This window comes from Pleurodeles waltl, chromosome 3_1, assembly GCF_031143425.1.
Source record: "Pleurodeles waltl isolate 20211129_DDA chromosome 3_1, aPleWal1.hap1.20221129, whole genome shotgun sequence".
Lineage (NCBI taxonomy): Eukaryota > Metazoa > Chordata > Amphibia > Caudata > Salamandridae > Pleurodeles > Pleurodeles waltl.
Genome location: NC_090440.1, coordinates 1,510,949,382 through 1,510,972,485, shown reverse-complemented (window position 1 = coordinate 1,510,972,485; position 23,104 = coordinate 1,510,949,382). Strand labels below are relative to the sequence as shown.

The 23,104-nt window shown below is 40.2% G+C and overlaps 1 protein-coding gene across 14 annotated transcripts in view; it reads left to right on the top strand.

The window, feature by feature from the left end:
• Nucleotides 1-23,104, top strand: part of ZEB2 (zinc finger E-box binding homeobox 2) — a 151,638-nt gene that overhangs the window by 90,395 nt on the left and 38,139 nt on the right. The window contains exon 1 of one of the 14 annotated variants that reach the window (XM_069225098.1): nt 21,027-21,276. The exons of the other annotated variants lie outside the window; for them this stretch is intronic. Within the exon in view, the coding sequence (XP_069081199.1) occupies nt 21,174-21,276 (103 nt within the window). The 5' untranslated portion in view covers nt 21,027-21,173. Of the gene's footprint in view, nt 1-21,026; nt 21,277-23,104 lie in introns of those variants that run through there. 14 annotated transcript variants of the gene reach the window in all.

Here is a 23,104-nt window from a genome sequence, read left to right as displayed (position 1 = left end):
TCAACCTGCTCCTCACTGATGAGATTCACAAACATATCTTAGTTTCCTCAGGTTTCAGTGCAGAGAACACATTCTAGCAGTTAAGAATGAACTCTCCCTTTGCATATGGTTATTACCTGTATTTAGTGATGCTATGATCAAAACAATGATTGACTGGAATGTGAGCCATAATAATTACCAGTACAGAAATTGATTCAAACATTCCAACCTTTTTTATTCTAGTTCTCACAGCATTCTCGGGGTGGGCTTCTACATTGTTCTACTGTTTCTCACCGTGTGAAGATAGTTTTCAGTGATTTGTTTACTGTTGATTTCTATTGGTTCAAATGAAAATCCATTTGTGCTTGTGACAGGAAGAGTGACCCTTAGGACTTTAATGTTTATCTCACTTCACGAGGACGAACAGTTGCCCTGCGCCTGGTGGTTGTGTTTATTAATGAAGTAATGAGGCCTCCTATTGGCAGTTGGAGCTGTATTGTGTGTGTTTCTGTATGTGTGTATGTGTGAGATGGTATGAGTGCATATATGAAAGTGAGTATGCAACCACATGTGTGTGTGTGTGTGATTGAAGGTGGGGAATAGTCTGACTCTGATTTATGTAATATAGAAATGATTAGATGAAGGATACTATGGGCCTGATTCTAACTTTGGAGGACGGTGTTAAACCGTCCCAAAAGTGGCGGATATACCACCTACCGTATTACGAGTTCCATAGGATATAGGGCCTGATTCTAACTTTGGAGGACGGTGTTAAACCGTCCCAAAAGTGGCGGATATACCACCTACCGTATTACGAGTCCATTATATCCTATGGAACTCGTAATACGGTAGGTGGTATATCCGCCACTTTTGGGACGGTTTAACACCATCCTCCAAAGTTAGAATCAGGCCCAATATGTCATTGGTCAGTATCACTTTACTAACCTCCATAGCTTTGGTGCCATATGTCCATAATGGTGTGGATGAACAAGTTATTATCATTCAGTTCAATTCACTTTCTACTTTTAGGAGTAACCATTGGGCCAATTTGGACCAATTACACAGTCCCAATGGCAGTACTCCCTTAAGCAAAAATGATTTTGGGTGTCAAACACATGGAGAATGAGTTTTTTTTTTTGCTCCTCCCAAGTCTACCCGCTCTCCCCTTTTGCACTCATAAATAAAGCATGTAGAAGCAGAAGTGTTTCTTTATTGGTGTGCATCTAGGTTGTGACTAGGGGTAGCCTTGTGTTGTACATTATTTTGATTATGATTATGTTAGCGTCGTCCAAATTTGATCCGGCTACAGCTAAGCATGGTTAAGCTAGCTTTGTCCTGTAATATAATAAATAGTAGCCAATATCACAGAAGTCAGAGTTTGTTTTGTGACACCTTGATGACAATATTGATGTGTGTCTCAAGGCTTTTTATCTGTGAGTAAGTGTGGCAAGTAAGGTGAAGACCACAAGGGATTATGAATAACAACTTGGTTTGGTTCAGTTCTGTTTTCACAAGGTAGAAGAACAATACATTTCTATCTGTCCACCATCATTTGTTGATAGAGGCAAATCCTTCTTTGTCTCACACCATTTGGTGTGCTACCCATGTAATATTAAATATTTTGGTCCCTGTGATTGTTCCAGTGGTCTTAAGCAGATATTAAGCAGAAAAGAGGGGAAAGGTGAGACATACTGAGGGGCTTCTTCATATTATTTATCCTTTTTTGTATCCTCCTGCACCTGCAAAGGGCAGAAACAATTTAGGGACTATTTTGAAATTGCACTTTGTAGTATGTGAAGTATTATTACTGTAGAAGTACTCCGGTACTATGAAATGTAATTCACTAACCGATGGGCAGAGACTCCACCTCATTTATCTCTTCTATGTAAAATTATAGAGCAATGTGGAAGAGAACTCTGCACATGTAAGTATGCATTTTATGTGTAAATGTAAGAAGGACCATGGGGAATGGTAGGAAAATGGGGAATGGTAGGAAAATGGTGAATATTTATTCCTAAATTGGAGGGGGTTAGCAAAATGGAAGAAGGGGTTTCTGGAGAGACAAGCAAATAAAAATATACACTGACAAAGACGTAAGACCACTGCTGTTCCCAAACCAGGGCCCAGATTTATCATTAAAGTAACACTGCACCAGAGTTGGGGAAAGAAAGGCGAAATGAAGACATTTCTCCCTGTTACACCCTCCTCGAGGAAGGGTAAGGTTTTGGTTAAAAAAAATCCTGTTTGTAGATAGCGTAATAAGGCACAATCCATGAACAGATACATCGGAATTTCCAAGCACCACCCAAGAAACTCACCCTTCATGACAAGTAATGGAAAGCAGCATATAGCACACTTTTGCAGCATTTTGGGATACTATACAAAGCAAATCCAGACTGACTTTAGATAGTACATCTCTCCCTAACACCTTGCACCTCGTTTGCATCACAGAAGTGACACAAACCCTTTGCAAAGCTTAAATAAATCTGTATCTAACGTTACTACAGTCCAAAAAGTCACAAAACAGGTCTAAATATACTGTGACGAGCCTTGTTATAAGTCAAACATCACACGTAGCCACGCACAAGCACCACACAAACTCACATATACAGTAATGGATGCAGTTAATTAAAATACACCCAATAGGAAATAATGTCAACATAATTAAAATATAAAATGTTTGCACTTTTAAATTAAATATATATGTATATTAGTGTTAATATGTAATAGTCAGCTTATTGTTTTTAATATACTTTTAAACTATTATCAAAAATAAAACTAACGTGCATTTATTAAACACAACTTTAAGTTACATTTACTAAATGAGAAGTGCAAATGAAAGGGCTAGTGAAAGTAGAATTGTTTTATTATGGTTACAATTTAATATTTAAAGAATATAGTATACTTAAGTTATTTAGTTATTTAATAAACATTTATTTTGAAGACTGTATGTTCTGTAACATTGTAAAAAAAAAATGTGCCTTACTTTACATTAAAATGTTTTAATACTTTTTCGAAAAATCAATGCACTCCGCTAATTTTCCCTTTGCTTTCCGATTGGGCGATCTCCACCTTCCAGTGGAAATGCACTAGTAGTAATTTCACACTTGTAAATTTAGTCATAAATATATCTGCATCCTGAACGGAAACTATGGCAGCATGTGAGTCTACACTGACGTGGAGATCTACACTTAGTAATGGGGAATAGCAAAGAGTGTAGAGCTACATCTAGGTGTAATTGTAGATACATACATGAGTAAACGTACAACTCTGTATCTTTGTGAATAGGCCCCTTATTGTTTTAGGAGATATTTTTACTACTTTCTCTAACTGTTATAAACACTGAAACTTACTGCATCAGATACAACATAAAAATTCGGTTTGAGGAGGATTGTCACATATATTTTGTCAAAAATCTTGTGGAGGTTCTCCAGCATGCAAGCTAATTTTCTGTCCTGAAAACCGACATGAGTGCATCACACAAAAGCCACACTTTCCTGTGAGCATCATATTAACATTGTATATGGAGGCACAAGTGAAGTGGACTAAGTGTGTCTGCCCACACGGACAGGAACATGATCCCTTAGTATGTCTATCTGGGATGGATCAGAACAGTTTTCGTGGTGTAATTTCCAAAACATTTTATAAAATGAACAAATCAGCCAATAAATCTAAATTCCATTTTCAAACTACCATCCATTCATTAGTCGACTGTTATCAACATGCAAACAAATTTTTACATAAGTATCAAATAATTGACTCAGATTTGACTCAGTCTGTTCGTTTTTAATACATTGACTAGTTGAACAAAATACCTCTATCTTTGCATTTGTTGTTTAAAGTGCCCTGGTGGGTATAAATGGTTTAATCCACTTCACTAAATTACGTTCTATAGATAACTGATGTACAACTAGCTAAGCCAACCAGCTGTAATTGCTTTCCATTACTATAGTTCACCCCAAATATAGGAGACATGGTTTGTGAATGCAGTGAATAAATGTATAGAAGAAAGTATAGATAACTTAAAGATTAACAACCCATATAGTTAAAAATATTTTGCAGCCCTGAGAATAATTCACCTATAACGCTATTAGATGTCTTATTTTTGTATCATCAGCCACTTGATGTACATGTTCTGCATTGACAAAACCAAGTACTGGTAAATTGGAGTCCTCACACTACACACTACAAGATGGTGGTTAACACACATTGATGCTGTCAGTGTGCAGACATGCTTGGTTTCATCCTTCATGTGTACTAAAAACACTAACTTATCATTACGCCAAGAAGCAGTTTGTGTTCTATAATCCAGAAATACCATGACATATTTAACTTTGTTCAATCTTCCTTTGCTTACTGTATTTCTCTCACTCTTTATTCCAATATTTGGTAGTTCTGTTATATATTGGAATTTGGTGTATTTTATTACTTTTTAAATGTGTGATACTAACTGTGGTGAGATTTTATGGCTATTTCTCAGGTAAATAAATGTTATTTTATCCTTTAGTAACTCATTGTTTCTTCCTTTATGCTACTAGTTCTTTTCTATTCATATCTATCATTTGTCTCATGTTTTCTTCCTTAATGTCACTTCTGTAATAGATGCTCTGTTCCCCAATTGGCCTTTCACTCACTATAATCCAGAGAAATATCTTTTGAAATACCATATCCTGTTTTCATCTCACTGACCGTATATAAGCATTCAACTAAATGTACCATTTCATTCGCCTCTCCGTGCATATGCCTGTATGCATACACAGCAATGTTCCGTTATGGTTTATTTTTCACGCTTATTTTGGCAGAACCATCTTTCTTCTTGCCAGTCACCTTTAGAGTAACACAAAGTTTGAAATGTGGCTTATTCTTTTTTTTCTTACACTGTCTCTCTTGCATAAAATCTGTACATTTAGTTTCAGCTACCTACCCTTGACACTGGATAATTAAAAAACGCCAACCCACCTGACATTATAACACATTTCAAAATACTCACTCCAGTGCTGTCTCTATTGAAAACAAAGTTATCATTCGGTGTCCTATCATTACCTTCTAAGCACCACTCTCCCCCATCCATCTCATTTGTACAACTCTGTTTTTTTGTTTTTTTTGCAGCATTGAAAAGATATGCCAGTTTGTCTCCCTACCAACTGATAAATGTATCTTTGCTACTTTGACATACATAGCTTGAATAATACGTCCCTTAATGGCCTCCTGACCTAGCCTTATATACAATCCCTATTCATTCTATTCAACACAGAGTTGCCAGAATCAGTTATCAGTTTCCTAACACATTACAAATGTCACCTAATTCTCCACTGGCATTTTCATTACTTTCCATTTTGCTTTATCCTGAAACTTTTCAGTCACCTACTGCATACTCCTTTAGCCCTTTATTCCCAGCCTATATATCCTCCTTAGGTTACTGCTGCATTTTCAACCATACCTTCCACACTTCTACAGTTACCTTCCTTCAAATCGTCCCTGTTGATCCCTGTTCAAGCTTTCTGATCCTTACCTTTAGATTTACCTTCCATTCAAAGCCACCTAACAATGATGGCATTGCCCTGAACTGTTACTCGTATAATTGCATAGATTGTAGTCAGTAATGCATCATTTTTAAATGGTATTTTATTCTCGTATTTCTAAGATGCATTACTGGTAATAAAATGCCTATTAGAACAGCCTACATTAGGATGGGAGAATGATTTGTTTACAAACTGTGATTGTGCTATGCGTCACTTTGTAATTGTTCTCAGTGCATCCACCTATGTGATTTTCTATGCACTATTCTTAAATAAATTGTACAATTTTATATATTCTATGTTATGTATTATAGAGAACCCTATATTTTTGTTAAGTACTTGGTACACAACCTTTACCCAGTAGAATTTGCTGTGCTGCTACAAATTTATGTTAGGTAACTCCTTCATGGATTAGTAGCAACCAATTTGATGATTTGATTCCAGTTCTTCATTGATGGTTTAAATTAATGGGACCTTGAGAAGTCTAACTCCAGTTCACATCTAAAAAGCCAGTCATCATTTATGGGTGATGTATTTGTCTGACAGTTAAGAACTAGAAAACCCCACCACTTTCTGCATACTTAGGATTAGATGGAAAAATCATTCCCAAAGTCAAAAATGATTTAACTGTCACAAACAAATTGCATTTTTTGGTTCGACGAGTTTCAGTTTTTCCCACCCGTTCCTGGGCATTTACCTTATATCTTGGTCATCTTCACTTTCATGGGTTTAAACCCTTTCAACATCTTTTTAGTGAAGTTATTTTTTCTCGGTTTCATTTTATAACTTCTATATAACTTTTATAACTTTCTGATAAAGGTTAATGTTGATACCTTCAGTAATGAAAAAGCATTGTTTTTTCATGAAAGCATAAATTGGTTTGTTGAAACATATGGTACATTTCTGTAAGAGAATACATTCAATTGATGGTAGCAGTTTCCTCTCTCCATATCAAATATTCTGCTCACTGGAATATCTTTGATTTGTGCAGGCATATGATACATTCTCAGATAGGCCAACTGTGTCAGAGTTCAGATGTTACTGAGGCAGACATGGAAGTACCAAGTATGTGAGAGTGGCAAAGAGTCTAACTTGGAGCTGAAAATCCAAAATGTCATTTGCACAATATAACAATTCCTTCCTTTAAAAGTCTAAAAAGCATGAAGTTGATATTTTTCTGCAAGTCAGAAACATCTGATCTGATCTGAAATGAAACAGTGTGTCTAAAATGACACAATACAGCGATGGGTACTTTATAAAGGAATGGCTGAGAAGAAGAGTATAGTTTTGACTATTTATTTGCCTTTAAACAGTTTTTTCTAAATATAAAGGTTGAACTAATGTACAAACAAATTAATCTTGGAAAGCATCATAAACTGAAGAGAAAAAATAATTATAATCCCTCCTAGTGTTATTCTGTAGATGGAAGTTGAGGTTTGGCATTGATGTGGCATGATACCTGATCCCTGACATATGCAGAATTAAGTAGAGTAACTTTTCAGAAAAACTCAAGACAAACGAGATGTGGTTGCAACTAAGATATAAAATCGATATCTGTTGACATCTTTAATCCAGATGGGCACCAGAGAAAATAGACTGCAAGGACATATCACAGGAGTACCACATATGTAAGAGGCACATGGAATTTCTATACATACTACAGTCTATTGTGAAGCTGTCATTATTGGTCAAAGTTGAAGGTTTATAATAATAGCTAGAGTATCATAAAGATCTACTTATATAAATAGTCTTTCTACATAAATGTGTTGGCAAAATTAATGACAGTATGGGCACCATGTCTGTTCCAATAATGTTTCTTTATTGGTCTATTGAAATTTCTGCCAGTAGAGACTAGTTTAACTAGTTGGGTAATTATTACTGTGGTCTTGGACTTGAAACATTTCTCCAAATGTGTCCTATACAATGCTTTTCCACTAATAAGAAAGGTATCAAACATCTGATTAATGTGTGGATAATACTGGCCAAGTCAAAAACTTGCACAACAGAAAAACAAATGTCTAGGGATGGGATAACTCATGCTGGATTCTGTTTTCTGTTGGATATGATAATAATAGTATGAAAGTACACATCATAATCAAAGTGCGTGAAGTCTAACACTTTCTGATTCAGAGTAAATTCAGCAATTGGCTTTTTCGGTTTGACCAGCCCTAAAGAGGTAATCTCATGACCAGTACTACAGATGTAGGATTTTGAACTGCATGTGTTTCAGTCTTTCATGCTTTTGAGTTTGATCGATTAAGTAATACTACATAATTCTAATAACTTGTATGTACAATGCAGTGAAATGGCAAAAGGGAGGTATAATAACTTTTTAAACTTTAACTTAGTATTAGTTCTTCCCTACTTCGCATTCAATTATTTATGACAGTGGTTGTAGTAAATCAAATGTGACTAAATTCCACTACACCAGTTTAAGCATTGACTACCTTCTGTACTGCTCACCAGGTTGCTATTACTTTAGAGCAGTTATGTGAAAGGCCTACACGCCCCTGGAGTGCTCACAACTATGACATTCACTTAATCAGCCCAATTATGTTGAAGAGCAATTTGATGGAGCTTGAAACGTATTTCTGTGTTATGATTACCTAAAATATGATTTTTTAAACAGAGAGAATGTAAGTGGATGATTTTAACACCTGCTTAATTTAATTCTATGTAGTAAATAAACATAAGCCTTCTATACACTAGGGACATAGCCTTGTTAATGATTGTAACAGTCACTAGAAAAGGAACTATGTCAAATTCCTAAGTCATTGTGTACTTTTCAACTGAAAAATAATATATTTTTCTCCCTCGTAATGCCCTTCTCTGCCTTATTCTTAGTGTCCTATAACTCTTGCTTTGGTTATGTGTGAACTGCATCTTACTTGAGAATCTGTGGTATACAGAGGAGTTGTGGCACAAACGACACACGTTCTTGGCTCACAGTTGAGAATTTGATATAGCTATTTTATTGCTGTAAAGACAAATTATTAATTTCACAAGTAATGCATTTAACTGTAAAGCAATATGACAGAGAAATGCCCAGCGTGGACCAAAGTGCCCTGTCTGTGTATATATATATATATATATATATATAGAGTTCTTACTGTCTCGTTTATGTTTCTTTTGGGTATTTGGCATTAAATAGTCTTTCTAAAAACGGACATTGTTAAGAAAACATATTCCCCCGATTCCATAACTTTTGAAGGGGTAATACAGTTTTCCAGAACTCAGAGTCAGGGGGATCCTTCCTCCATAGGGGTGGCTGGCTGTCTCCGCTGTGCGTGTCATTTTCAGGGGATGCTTCAATTTTAAATGTTGTCAGTTTTTGTTTGGTAAAAGCATCTGTAAGACAGGTGTATCACATAACTCAGAATGCCCATTTCTTTCTGGGCTCGGTTAAAATGCAAAATTTTATTTACGCAAAATATTTGCACATTTTGTGAAAAACATGAGTGTTACATGTAATATGCTTGCACAGTTGTCTGTGTGAAAACCATAGGTGAAGTATGCCCTCATTTCACCCAAGATACCTTATTGCTGTATTTCCATACATTTGCTAAGGTAAAGTGGGGGACGTAGCTTGCTCTTTTCTGCTTTCTCAATTTCCACCAGACATTGTCTACTGGAATCTGTCTACCTTAAGTGAAAATTTATCAAATAGGTGTTTATATGAGAAAATAAAAATTGTGCAAAATACAGGGAGTTTACGCAGCATTACAGTGGGAAGATACATTTTTGATCCCCGTCTAATTTATTTGCATAACATTTATTTTCTAATACATGGATAGGAACATCTACACCTTAATGTTAATTGACAAACGAATGAGATTAAAAAAACAGTGAAACACTAACAAAGTAGCAAAGGAGACAAACACACGGAAACACTAGAGAGTTCCTCTGTCCAGTGAAGCCCAGGTACCTTTTAAGCAGACTCACCCTTCTTCACCGTTTCAAAATATGTTTTTATTTTTATTTTTCTGGGTGATTCGCCAATAATTGTCATTAAAAGTACAGTACAATGTGAGATTTTACGGCACAGCAGTGAACTCTGAAGTTGAAAGCAGCTTGGCAGGAAAATGTTTAAGTGAAAACTGGGGGTGGTGGTGTGTCTCTGGGCATCTTTAGGGGACAGGGGACTTTCAGCTGCGCCCATTCAAGTCCTTATCAGTTTAACTAAGCAGGTAAGGTGTTCATTAGCAGAGCTGAGTAAAAAAAAAAGAGAATAATCACGGAAGAGTGCGAAGAACAAACAAGTCAAAGCATTTGTTCATGCTGCAATCTACACTTCAATTATCCTGCTGTGCTAATTACCACCTTTCCATACCCCAGGTACCTAAGCATTCACACTTACTCTTTTATGCCCCTGATCAAAAAAGGAAGGAGATGAGAGAAGCACAGAGATGATGAATCCAGAGGTGAAATAATAAACCTTCAGATCCAAATATTCTTCCCATATGAAAGTAAAAGTCCGATCCTTCGTCAGTTTTTTTTTTTGTTGTGCTCCTTCAAAGCCGCTACCATTTACAAGTAAGAGAATATCAGAATTATTGGATCTATTTTTAAAATGATGTTCACTGCTCTCCTGGCCTGCACTTCGCCACTTAGCTGATCATATATTTATGTTAGTTAAGATGAGCAGCACGCTAGGCATGCGATATCCAGCTGGATGGCTATTGGAATAGTGCATCATTAAAAGGTAATGACTAATAATTATCAACTTTATTTTGTGGGGTAGTTCCTACGTCAGGACGTGAAGCAGATAGATACACAGCCACCTTGACTGCAAACCCTCACTGTTTCTGCTGACTGCTTCCGCGTTTGCGTGACAATTAGACGTGCGTTGTTTTGCTGAATCCTAAGCCTGGAATCCCTGGTGGGCTCCCGCCTTCTAGTCAGGGTGCTCTTTTTCTCATTTCACAGTGAGTCTGGATGAAAAGGAAACCTATTTCCTGTCGCTCATTTGATACCTGGTAGGGATGCTATTCAGGTGACTAGGATGCAGGCACAGAGGGGGGACAGATGTGATTTACACATTCATTATCATATGAATGCGAGTGCAGATAGGCCTGATCAGGGGCCCGGGCATCACCTGGGTAGCTTCCCTTCTGATCTTTATCCCATCTGAGGCCCCAGGTCCCCTGACCTCTTTAAATCCGCAGCCCCCAGCTGCTAGCACACAGGGGTTTATGACAGTAAGCAGTCCTCTGAAGCCCCTAGCACAGATGCCATTCAGAACTCTGCCTTCGCACTGTTTTTTTTTCTTCATTGTGTTATGGCTTAATCAGGGATACATCCAAAAAGAAAGATTAACTTGCCTAATTTCTTTTGGAAGTTATCCAGAATACCGATTCCGCGCCCTATAGTATTTTGTGCATTATGTTGAGTTAAACGTTGTTTTCTCTAAATTGTGTCCATAATGCCAAACTACTTTCACATAGTTTATTAGGCAACGCGTCTTACATGGATGTGTATACAAACGCACGCTAATACACAACTCGTGAAAGTACTCGCAGGGCTGGGTATGTAATCGAATATTTATTTGGGGGGCATTTAGAATGCCATTGGATACGACATTGCAACGTTTCGGTTCACGCTCGACTATCCATGTTGTTGTGGTTCTGTTTTACGGAAGTGGGGTTGCTATGCACACATTTAAAAATATGTGTGTTTTTTTGCCTGAAAGTCTTCAGTTAAGACAAATATGCAAAACAACCTTGAAGTGCTTCCACTGTTCTTCATACTCTGCTCGTGTCGTGCACCATGACAGCGTTAGTTTGCAACCAAAACTGAAATGAATCCTTGGGACTAATGGGGTTGAAGGGGGTTTCATTACTTTAATCAACTTGTTGTGTTAAAGAAAAATGTATCAGAAAGGAAACACGGACACGTTCAAGCTCTCATTTCACATCAACAGCTAAAGAAAACAATCGCTATTAAATTACTTTGTAACAGGCCATAATTACAACTCAGGTTGTGCTTAACTGTTATTACAAGTATGTACTGTAATATGTTCTGGCGTCCTAATGTGTTGTTTTAGCATTCTAATTAATCTTACAGGAAGTATAATACATTTAGAATATCAGATTGAAGCAATACTGCATATAGATTTATTATTGCTTTTAATCAGTTCTGACAAAATTAATTTTGCACTGATTGCTTACATTAGAATTTGCATATACTTATTAAAAGTAATTTATTTTTTATGGGTTCCTTTTTATTAAAATCGGGCCTATGGCCCTAAAGCGGCAAAACTTTGTCAGTTCCTTAGCAATCATTCTAAAGATGCAGAAATCACAGTTATTTGTCACAGTAGTAGGCAGTAGTCTTAGTTTTATGATGTATTCCCACTTGGAGGCAATTCATTCAACAACAATCTGATTTAAACATTGTCACTGCACAATATTTTCTCGCTGTGAGTCAGCAGGGTACTTGTTTGTAGAAAAAGTTAAATTGAGTCAGAACTATGAGTTCAAATGCAGATAAGACATGTTGAGATGGAAACGGGGAAGCTATATACAATCCACAAGTCCAAGTTTCGTGGGTAACCATACGATTTGTACTGAAGAAATGCACTGGAATATTTGGGATTGGAATCGTCCTGGCTACTAGAAAACTATTAAGGGGATATATCACTTTTTTGCAGGATCTAAGCATTGCTGTGTATTCCTGTCACACTAGTTGGCCGAAAATTAAATTCACCACTGATATTGCGCAGTCACACCCATGCCTCATTCCAAGTAGTGTGCATACATGCCATAGTTAAAGTATTTGCACGCTATCAATTGAAAAAACGTCTCATATAATGCATCATTTAATCTTAATATACAGACTTCTTGTCAATAACCAGTCTGTGTTTAATAATCGTAATATTTAGACGTATTATCAATAACCAGTTTGCTTTTACAGGGCGGTATTAGAAGGTTGTTACATTTCATTGTCTATTCCATTGAATTCTTGGGTGCTTTATAATTGGGGTAATTGTCAGCAGTTGGGAAAGAACTGGACATTTTGCAGTTTCTTCTTGATGGATAATCTGATTCTCGTTTTCGCTTTGAGTGCATTGATACATAAACTATTGATTTGACATCTTAAGAAGTGCTGGGACAGAGGCAGGGCCAACAATATTCAGGGTCTGGCTGGAAGTGTAAATAGGCCTGGACACTAGATAAAAAGTGGCCCCTATCAGATTATCAGATACCTGAAAAAATGCCCAACATTTACAATTCGGGGCAGCTGTGAACTGGTAAAGAAATACTGTGTAGGTGTTTTGCAAAGTATGGGAGCCTGCACGTGTTCGTAGTACTTGCTGCACACAATGTTTGTTGTAAAGATCTGGCCCAAAATACCTGGCCCACACACTGGCCAGCCAGACCAGCCCTTCTGGCACTGGCATTGAGACTCCGACCCAAGTAGTATTCTCGCCTCAGAAACTATTAATGTGCTGACTCCTGGTTAGAGCCAAGACCCTTCTCATTCCCTTGAGTGTGCACTATGGCAGAAGACTGCCACTGCCACACATTGAGGCAAGCTTCACAGTGGCACCCCCTTACTTTTTGTGTGATGTGCCATGCAGCCTGGCACTTGCAAAACCACTGTTAGAGTAGGGGCAAGAATGCCCTCCCCCATGCGGCGCTCCATGGTGAGGGTTAGGGACAATAGCGACATCATTTTTGATGCTATTGAAGTACATTGCTGGATTAGCGCCAACAATGTTGATGCTAATCCTGCAAAGCCCATTGAGGCCCATTAAGAATAATGGTGTGCCCCCTTTTAATGCATGCTCTGCGCAGGTGTTAAAAATAGCCATTAAAAATAGCACAGTGGAATCTCAGAGATTCCACTGCGCCATTTTTGCCGTCCCCGAATGGGGGAACTCCCCCTTTGCATACATTTTGCCTGGCACAGGCATATTGTGGCACAGGGGATTACAAAGTTTGCAATGCATGCATTTTGCCTCTTTGTAAATTTGGTGCGGTGAATTTGGTCTTGTTGAGCCACATTAGCATCATAAAAATGACGCTAATGTGGTAAAAGGAGGTGCTACCTAGGCCTTTTTAAATCTGGGCCTATGCTTTTGTGGTCATAACTGGTCAGTTTCCATAGTCTTTGGGTTTAATAGCTTAACCAAAATTTCCCTCCTTTGAGTTCAGTGAAATTTGGGAAGGGCTAACATCATATACTTACACCATTTTTGGCACATTCAGTATGAAAGTAATCAGGCTTCACAATATATTTAATGGCACACAAGAGCATTCACACAATTAACCTACAGATGTCTCAGGCAGGTGGTTTTCCCCAGATTAAATATGGATGAAAATTGAGGATGAGCCACATATCTGAAATAGGGGGAGGACTTTAGACAAGGATTATGCACCCCTGCCTTTACTCTGTAATGCAGTTCTGGCACCATCCACAGGATGGCGCTGTGTACAGATGTTTGTGATGAAGTAGCTTGATGAGTGATTTCTGCTGTTGTTATACAGTCACATTGTTATGCAGCTGACTTCCCCTTAGTTTCTTGTGCTTTTGTTCTGCTGTTTGAATGAAGGTGGTAAAAAACTTTCTAAAGGTGTGTTTTTTCAAGTTCTTTCAAAGAAAAAAAATGTATCCGAACAAACAGGCTACATTAAAAGAACTATGTACGCGAGGATGCTGTACAGGGAAGTGTTGACAAGCAGTTTACTTCTAAGAATGTGCACTAAACATGTTTTCTTAGTATGCTGTACCTTTTCTGAGACAACTGGATGAGACAAATGGAGGAACGAAATTTGATTACCTATGCCGCTTCAATTCTACACCGTTGTTAAAGTACCTTTTGTCAAATAATGCCCTCTAAGTGTTTGACACGGACCTGTAAGGATTCAAGGATTAGAGAGAGGATGTTGCATTACTATCGGAACTGGTGACTTTGGAACTGGGGAACCCGGCTCGAGTCCCGGCTTCAGATCAACATCCACTGATTTCAGTCAAATCATTTAATCTCATCGCGTCTCAAAAGTAAATCTGACCTTGTGTAGTGTAACTGGTGTTCATGCAAGGCCCTCTAATGTCCTTGGGCTGAGTTTGTACCATAAAAAACTGCAAAATAAATAAATGCACATAGTTATTTCAAAGGTGGCTGGTAGCAAACGCTGAGGTTTCAGAAGGGTGGCATTTCAACACAATCATGCATAGAATGTGTTACCAATGTGCAGTGCCCTGGCATGCGGTCATCAGTGTTGACCAAGGTGAGCTATGCTCCCTAGCAGACTATCTTTTGGCAAGTCTTAAAAGCTTCTACAAACACCTATTTGTGACAACGAACGAAGCACTACACTAGCAAACAGTGAGAATATGATGCCCGCATATTTTCAAAATGCAAGCCTGATTTATTGCATCATTTTATAATAACATTATGTATTGGGGTACCCCTTTATCGCACGTGTCACATGCAGATTTAAAAGCAGCAGAAAGACTATTTATTTCAAAAGACTTTGATTGTCCCTCTCCCCATGGGACGCTTTAGGGCACTTTACAGCAACCAGCAACCCACTCCTCACATGTGGCGGGGGCAATAAATTAATCAGCCCTGCAGGGAATAGGCACACAAAGGGGGAGTCAGGGAAAGGTTAACCCAGAGAGTAGATGTGGCAACTCTTGCAGGCTGTCCTACTATAGCTCACTGCAGATTGAACCTATAGAGGCAAAGGTGTTCATAATCTGAGCCTGGAGCATGAATCAGAGTTTCCATTTAGACTCGCAACCTGTTCTTGGTGTGTGACATAGGACTTGACTTGGAGTGGAAGGCGGGCGTATGTTTTTATTTTTATTTTTCCCGGAGGGCGGTAGCTACGTGTTTTCCATGGATGCATGTGTGAGAGAGGCACTCTTAATTCGCCTCCCCTTTGTTGGCAGTATAATGATGTCCTATTTGTCCTACTTAAGAATGATATTGAATCTAAACATGTTTTGTTGTATATGACAGCGACCTTCTCACCACAGGCCTCTGAAACACACTTGTGAATATTCTGCTTGGAAAGTTGCCTTCGCACACTACTCTTATGTCAAAGACGTTTCTGCCTCAAGCATCCTTATTAACTAAATTTCCTTTCTTGAGCAAGAGTGCTTTTGAGTGGAGACGTTTCCAGTGAGGAGCCCCAGTATTCAGTGCTATGACATACAGTACCACACACAACATGCATTACCACACAAGAGTGCTGACGGGGCTATGTGGGAACCTCAATATTCAGTACTAAGGCATGTAGTGCCACACACTATAATCAGTACCACACACAAGAGTGCTGATTGAGCTCTGTGGGAGCCTCAGTATTCTGTACTATGACATGCAGTACCACGCACACCATGCAGTATCACACACGAGTGCTGATGGCTTTCTATGGAAGCCTCAGTATTCAGTACTCTTACATACAGTACCACACACACAAATGCTGACAGGGCTCTGTGTGTTCCTCAGTGTTCAGTACAATTACAAGCAGTACGGCACACAAGAGTTCTTGGGATCTGTGGGAGCCTCGGTGTTCAGTACTATGACATGCAGTACTGCACACAAGAGTACGGATCGGGCTTTGTGGGAGCCGCAGTGTTCAGTGCTATGTTGTGCAGTACCACACACAAGAACGCTGATAGGGCTCTGTGTGAGCCTCGGTATTCAGCTCTATGGCACGCTGTACCACACACAAGTGCTGGTGTCCGGTACTATGCCATGCAGTATCTCACACAAGAGTACTGTTGGGGCACTGTGATCTCAACTTGCCCAAATAATGTCACAAGTCAATGTGGAGAGTCGGCTGACGATTGTGGTGTGCAGGTAACAGGGAAATGACGTAACCGACATATACATCTTCAGTGAAGGACTAAAGTTATTTGTTTGAGCCATGACATGACAGGCAGTGGTTGTGCCGGTAGATTATATGAATACGAGCCTTATGTTTTCCCTGCAAAATGTAACTTCGAAAACTTATCCTCGAATAGCTTTGCAACTAAGCGGTCATCAAGGATGAATTCGACATTTTCCAAGATAGTTCTATCAACCGCATGCCTCCAACCTTCCAGTGAATCTTCAAGTGTATGTTCTGTACCTTCTGCTCTGGCTTCAGATAACTGATAACCTTCTTGAGGCAGAGAGTTTCTGGAATCCCTTGCTATCGCGTTGTACGCGTCTAATCTGCTCTCTGAGATAATGTGTTATCATTGTTTCATGAGTTAGTTCAGTTAGAACATAATACAATTCGCATGACGCTGCTCGGCAGCAGGGCACTGGTTGCAATGAACATGTAGTTAGTTAGAAGAAAACCCGGGTATAGCTTGCCAAAGTATCTCATGCGTTTCCATCAGAAACTCAGCTAGGAGGCCAGTGTTAAATACTCTGTGGTGTGGACGTTTATTTTATTAGCGGTGCAGGTTAATACAAATTAGAACTTTTTTTCAGTTACTGTTTAAAAGTCGCCATCATGCTTCTAACGGTGCTGAAAGTCCCATCTAATTGTTCTATTTTTTTTTTTTTTTTTAATTGCCATGGGTACCAATACTTTGGGAACTTGAACGAAGCAAGGTAGAAAATGTCTAAATGCGTTCAATATACAGGGTTGCCAGGTGCCTGTGTAAAAGGAAGAAAAGTGCAGAAAGCCTGTGCTGTGACTGTCTGTCTTTTGCCCCGCCCGGCATTCGTGCTGCCAAGTCCTGCCAGTGTCAGCAGATTCCAGTACCTGGGAGTGACCGGGGAGGGGGGGCATGGTCAGGTGGCAGCAGGCCCTAGCGTCTCTGTCAGTAAGCTGGAGTCCTGCAGAAAACGTTCAGGATAAGAGACTTCCATCAGAGACAGGCACCCTCGGAGCAGGCCTGCTGATAAAGCTTTCGGTGTTGAAATGTAGCCTTTTTTCCGACAACTACATTTCTACAATTTATTTTGTGCCCATCACCCAACTTCAGTAAAGTTACTGCAGCAGTGTTTGTATTTTCATACCAGTGACGCAGAAACTTCAACTGCAAAGTCTTTTACTGCTTGAGGAAGACATTTGTTGGAGCAGCAAAAATGCATTTAAAACACAGAATAGGCTGTAAGTGTGAGCACATCCTCACAAAAAAACGAGGATAACTACAAACTAAATATAAAGGTTCAATGTGAAAGTTGCTCGGTTGTCCTAATGTGTTTTGCACATGTCCTCCTATACTCTGTAATCCATTGCACATCCAAAGTAGAAACTACCCCTCACACTCAGGTTGGACATTGCATCCTAGCAAGATGTCACCATAATGAACCTGGCACTCAAAAAGCAAATCTAGCTCTTTTCCTGTGCCACAACAGGTCCTCTGTGGTAGCTCTGGGTCATATATTAGAGAAACTCCTCTGGGATGAAAGTTCAAACATGTCTAGATTATCCATCTCCCAATTTATCCCATGTGCCCTGGCCCAGAATCATTTGACCATGTTTTATCATGCAAACAGCACTGTTAGGCCTTGTAGTCTCTGGGCATTGCATCTTGGAATAGCCTCCCAGATGACATTTGAGCAATTGAAATCAGTTGGAAAAACTGAGGACCTAGTCTTCCGTGTATCGGTAATTTAACTTGTCTGCAAATATGGTGTGAGTGCACTTACTTGCTGAAAGCACCAAGAGTTTAACCCAATATAATTTATAATGCTTAAAAATGTCAACCACCTATCCTAGTCCTTAACTAAGGCCATAAGCCTGATCAATTTTTTGGTGGCAATTTGCTCCATAACCCGCAATACCCACTGTGGCCTGCAGTTTCTTTCTCTTTCCATTTCACTTTGACACTCATTCCCAATTCTAGAGCCTTATATCCCCACCATTCTCCCCCCTCCAAAAGGTCCAGGGCTGAGGATGAATAGAGCATACAAGCTCCAACACCTTCAAATTTGTGACTGCTTCCCTTCTTTGAAGTGTGATGCCAAGTCATCCCCTGCAACCAGGATGATTATTAAAGATGAGAAGAGCAAGATGGCCCTGTCCTAAATACCCCCGGGTAATCGTGACAGCGGATGTGATGCCACACTTTCTGGCCCTGCTTCCCATAACCAATCTCGCAAAAAGTATTGTGTTTCTGTGGCAGGAATCTACAAAACACACTCTAGCTCTGGCCAGAGAGTCACAAGTGTAGAGAACGGACTAGAACTCATGCACACACACCCCCAGGCCTAATAATACACACAGCTTATGCAGAGATGTTATAAGGCATGGACAAAGTGGGCTCTGGGCCCCAGCTTGACAGGGGAGCCCCTGATAGAGCCAGCTCCTGCAGAGAGTTTTCCATTATGATCTTTAATCATTTATACATGGATTGTCTAAATACAGTTTTCCTTTGATTTATTTGTCATTTGGGTGATATGTGAGAGTCTATTACAGACATTTTGCAGAGAAATGTTGTGTTTATATTTCATGCAACATTCATAAAAAAGTTTATTTTAGATTATAGCAGGACCCCTCTAAGAGAAACTGGGGATTATTTGGAGTAATATTAGTGAGCTGCTGCTGTGCTACAATATTGTAACTATCTCTGAATATTAGAATGTAAACACATTTAGAATTTGGACAAGTGTGTCTGTGCACTGTCACTGACCAGGCCAAAGAAGGCAAAAAAGAGCTGAAAGTTGATCACAAATTCAAAGCTGTTCCGTCCCCCACAATACATTTGACAGAGGACCCCCAAAATCCTTAGCATGTTCCTTCGCTTATGGTGTGCGCTTATGCTCATCCTAACTTCCTTTGACACTGAGCAATGGATAATATATATCCAACAGTTTGTGAAGTGGGAAATATATTTTAGACTATGGTTAATTTACATAAGGACATTTTTGAGAAGTTATGGCATTAATCAAAGATGGAATACTTTACAAAGTTATAAATCGTCTTGAACCGTTAACTATCAGTAAGCACTTGTGCATGTCATAACATCACTGCACGCTTTGCATATTATCCAAAATGTGTTTCATTAATCACTTGCCTTTGTTGTAGACCAATAATTTCCTTAATAAAAGTTTGAGGAGCGTTTTGCATTTGAAGCTTGTTTGTAAAGTAAAAGGCTGGATGCATTCAGCAAAGCAAAGTTCTAGTAGGTCAGCAAACCACTTTGAGTCAAAACAATGCGATTTGATTTTGCAGGTGGTTGGCGCTATCATTTTATAAGTACATTTGTCCAAGTGCTCATTGGAATGTTCATAGAATACTGACCTAATTATGCATGGAAAAAAGATAAGCCATTTACTTGATTCATTTCTTCTTTTTACATCCAAAAAAGGAACAGAAAGGCCTCTATTTTCTAAAAGAAATTGTTCGCTTTTATTGCAGGAAAGTAGCAGCTTGTGCAAAACCAGAACTGTAACAATTTTATATTCCAAAGGTTTTGTGTGTATTCGGTTAGTTACAGTAATTATACCCAATAACTGACAGCCAAAATCACGTAGGAGAAAGCAAAGGCTGTTTTCTCACACAGGCCCTGCTGCAGAACATCTGCTGAGAGATTTGCATATTAATTAACCCATATTAACTCTAATTATTCTGGGAAATTATCAAATAAATTGAATTTTCTAATTTTAACCTTTCTTTTACTTGACGCGTGTCGAGGCTGAGAGGACACACCGGGCTATCTCACCTGGGCAATGAGCAAAGGATCTTGTCCCCCCTCCCCTTTGGCTGCTTCAGCGACCTGGGGCAGCCCGGGGAGCTTTTGTGTGCGTACTGCGTTTTTGGCTTCTCTGCCTGCTAGGGCCTCAGTGTTTGCTGCGAGATGGAGCATGTGCTCATGTGAGCACAGATGGTGGATTTATACAGGGGTGACGAAAGGTGGTACCTCAGAACAGTTGAGCAAACCTTAAGTTTTTTTTTCAGCCTGTTGTTTAGGCCTGAGCAAATAAATTGGAGTTTAATTGAATTAGAGCCTAGCCTTAGCCGCTGCCTCGTGACAGAAAATATTCAATACCCCCATCACCCCCCTCCTCCATTGTTCGATTTACACATCACTGGCTCTCTTGCCTTTGTGCTTCGCTTAGAGTGGCCATAATGTGTTGAGCTTTTGTGTCTGCCGTGCCACTGTCCCTTTCGCTTCTGTCTGGTTTGGGCCATTGTGAGGTGCAACGTGGCTGTTTTGAAAACAGTCTAACAAATGGGTTACCGTGCCAGGAGAGACACTGGTGTGTGAAAGAGGCAGACGCTCACACACGGGGGCCAGCCTACTAACACTTGGAAAAAATCATCCTCGGCTGCTAAAATGTGTTTTATATGCTGCAAAGATATTTAGTGTATGTTGAGAGAAGCGTTCTGCATCACTCGAGTGAAAAAAGCGAGGATACTCGGAGTAGTCATTTGACGCCACCAGGGCCTTGTAAACACGAAAGTATGGTTTGTCGGACTCATGGGATGGGACCAGGAGGGTTCATTTGAATATGAAAGCACAGCCCCTTCTGTGAAGCCCAGCCCCCTTCTTGAAGCCGTGCGGGCCCTCATTTGCACCTTAATGGCCTCACCTCCCCCGGTCAGGTGAGCTCCCTCACCCCCTGCCAGATGCCCAGAGCGCGGGGGGCCTCCCCGCCATTGCTTGCTAATAACGCAGGAAGGCGCACATCACCTGAACTTCACACTCGCCCCCAGCGCAGGAGCGCCCGCCACCTCCCAGGAGCAGGGGAGCCGCCATCTGTGCAGGGCGGCAGCCATGGATGCATTGGCGCTGCAGTACCGTCCGGCCTGGGAATATAGGCACTTGTACCGCCGAGAGCCTTTCTTCAAGAGCAGAAATCCGGCGACTTGTCTTTCAGGTGGGCTGCACACATTACGGGCATAACTGGTTCCCTTACTGCCGCTGTGTATACGTTTCGTGTAACCCTTTGACTTAGGGATGTGTTTTATCAAGATCCCGGGCAAACAGTATGATTGGGCGTTCGTTTTTTAATGGTATTATTTTAATAGTTGAAAGTAACGGGATAGCCGGAGTGTTTGTTTGGCTGGCGCTTGAAAAGGAGACCTTCACGAGCACCTAGGCTGTATTTTTAACATTGTGCAATTCCTGCTGACAGAAAGGTGAAACGATAGACGCAATATCGGCATGGACATAGTTTCCTTCCGTTATATTCGTTGTTTTCAAGGCTGTTTCCAAGGTCTTATTACTATAAAAATGATTCAGTGACAAGGCCTGCCCTCGTGCCAGATAAGAGCACAAAACAACACGCCTGCCGCCTCGATGGCTCCCTGTGCCACTCTGGGGCCCACTGCTCTCTGCCAGGCGTCCCAGCTGAACATGCTAAAAGCGCTGCCTAGCATGGCAGGCCAGGCTGCTGGATGCCCAGTCTGATACACAAAACTTGCCTTTCATAGTGTGCGGCTTCTTGTCATAGTTTCAGTTTTACTCCTGCACACACTTGATGAAACTCGCAGTGTGCTCAAGCCTTCTTTTATCAGTTCTTCCCGAAGTCCGTCTGATGAGGCAGGGCAGCAGAATGTTGTGTTTTTTTTTATCAGTCATCGATGAAAAATAGCATCGGGGGTGTACAGTTTTAGGAAGAGTACCACGTCCCTACCCATGTTGAAAACTAACAGTTGTCAGAGATCAGAAAGCCAGACCATTCACTAAAGGAAGGAAGTAATAAGAGAACACAAAATGACTCCGATTATGAATAAAACATTCCTCAGTGTCCTAAAACGATGTGATGTTAGCCGGACTCCCTCACTACAGCTGTTAATCTGAAGATCCCGTTTTACTCTTCACTGTAGCCCTGTTGCTGTGTAATTTAAACAGTGGCATTCTATCCTGTTGGACTGTACTTTCAAGTGCCTGCCTGAGTGATAGCTTTATTGTCTCGTGACATGCGTGCTACGTGCCCCTTTCCAATCAGCATGTGCTGCTGTTCTTTCCTTTTACCAGACACTGGCCGAGGCGAGTGACAGAAGCTGAAATACGTGCCAGTCTTTCCTCCCTCCACAGCCCACTTCTTTCCTCAGACACACATACTGAAAGTAGGCAGCACAAACAACCCCCATGTGCATTACTAAGGGCGCACAGCTCCATACACATCAGTGAAGGCGTACAACCCTAGGATTCCACACACACCACAATGAAAGCATATAACACCACACTGTCACAGACACATTACTGAAGGTACACAGCTCAGCGCATATCGCTGAAGGCACACAGCCCCACAATCCCGTACCCACCACACTGAAGGCATATAACCACACAATCCCACAGACGCATCACTGAAGTCACACTGCTATGCAATCCCACACATACTACTCTGAAGGCGTGCAACCCCACAAACACACCACACTGAAGACGTATAACCCCACAGTTCCACAATCACATCACTGAAAGCACACAGCTGATCTATCCTACACGTATCTCTGAAAGTGTACACCCCACAACTCCACACACATAGCTAAAGGTCCATAGGCCCACAATCCAACACACGTCAGTGAAGTTGCACATCCCCCTTAATCTCACCTACACACACCAATGAAGGTGCATTTCCCCAAAAACACTCACACACTTTCCTAAAGGTTCACCATCAACAATCACACATGCACACCTATGTGTGTGCACAGCCCGCACCACACTTGCACATCTATTAAGTTGCAAGGTATGGTGAGCCT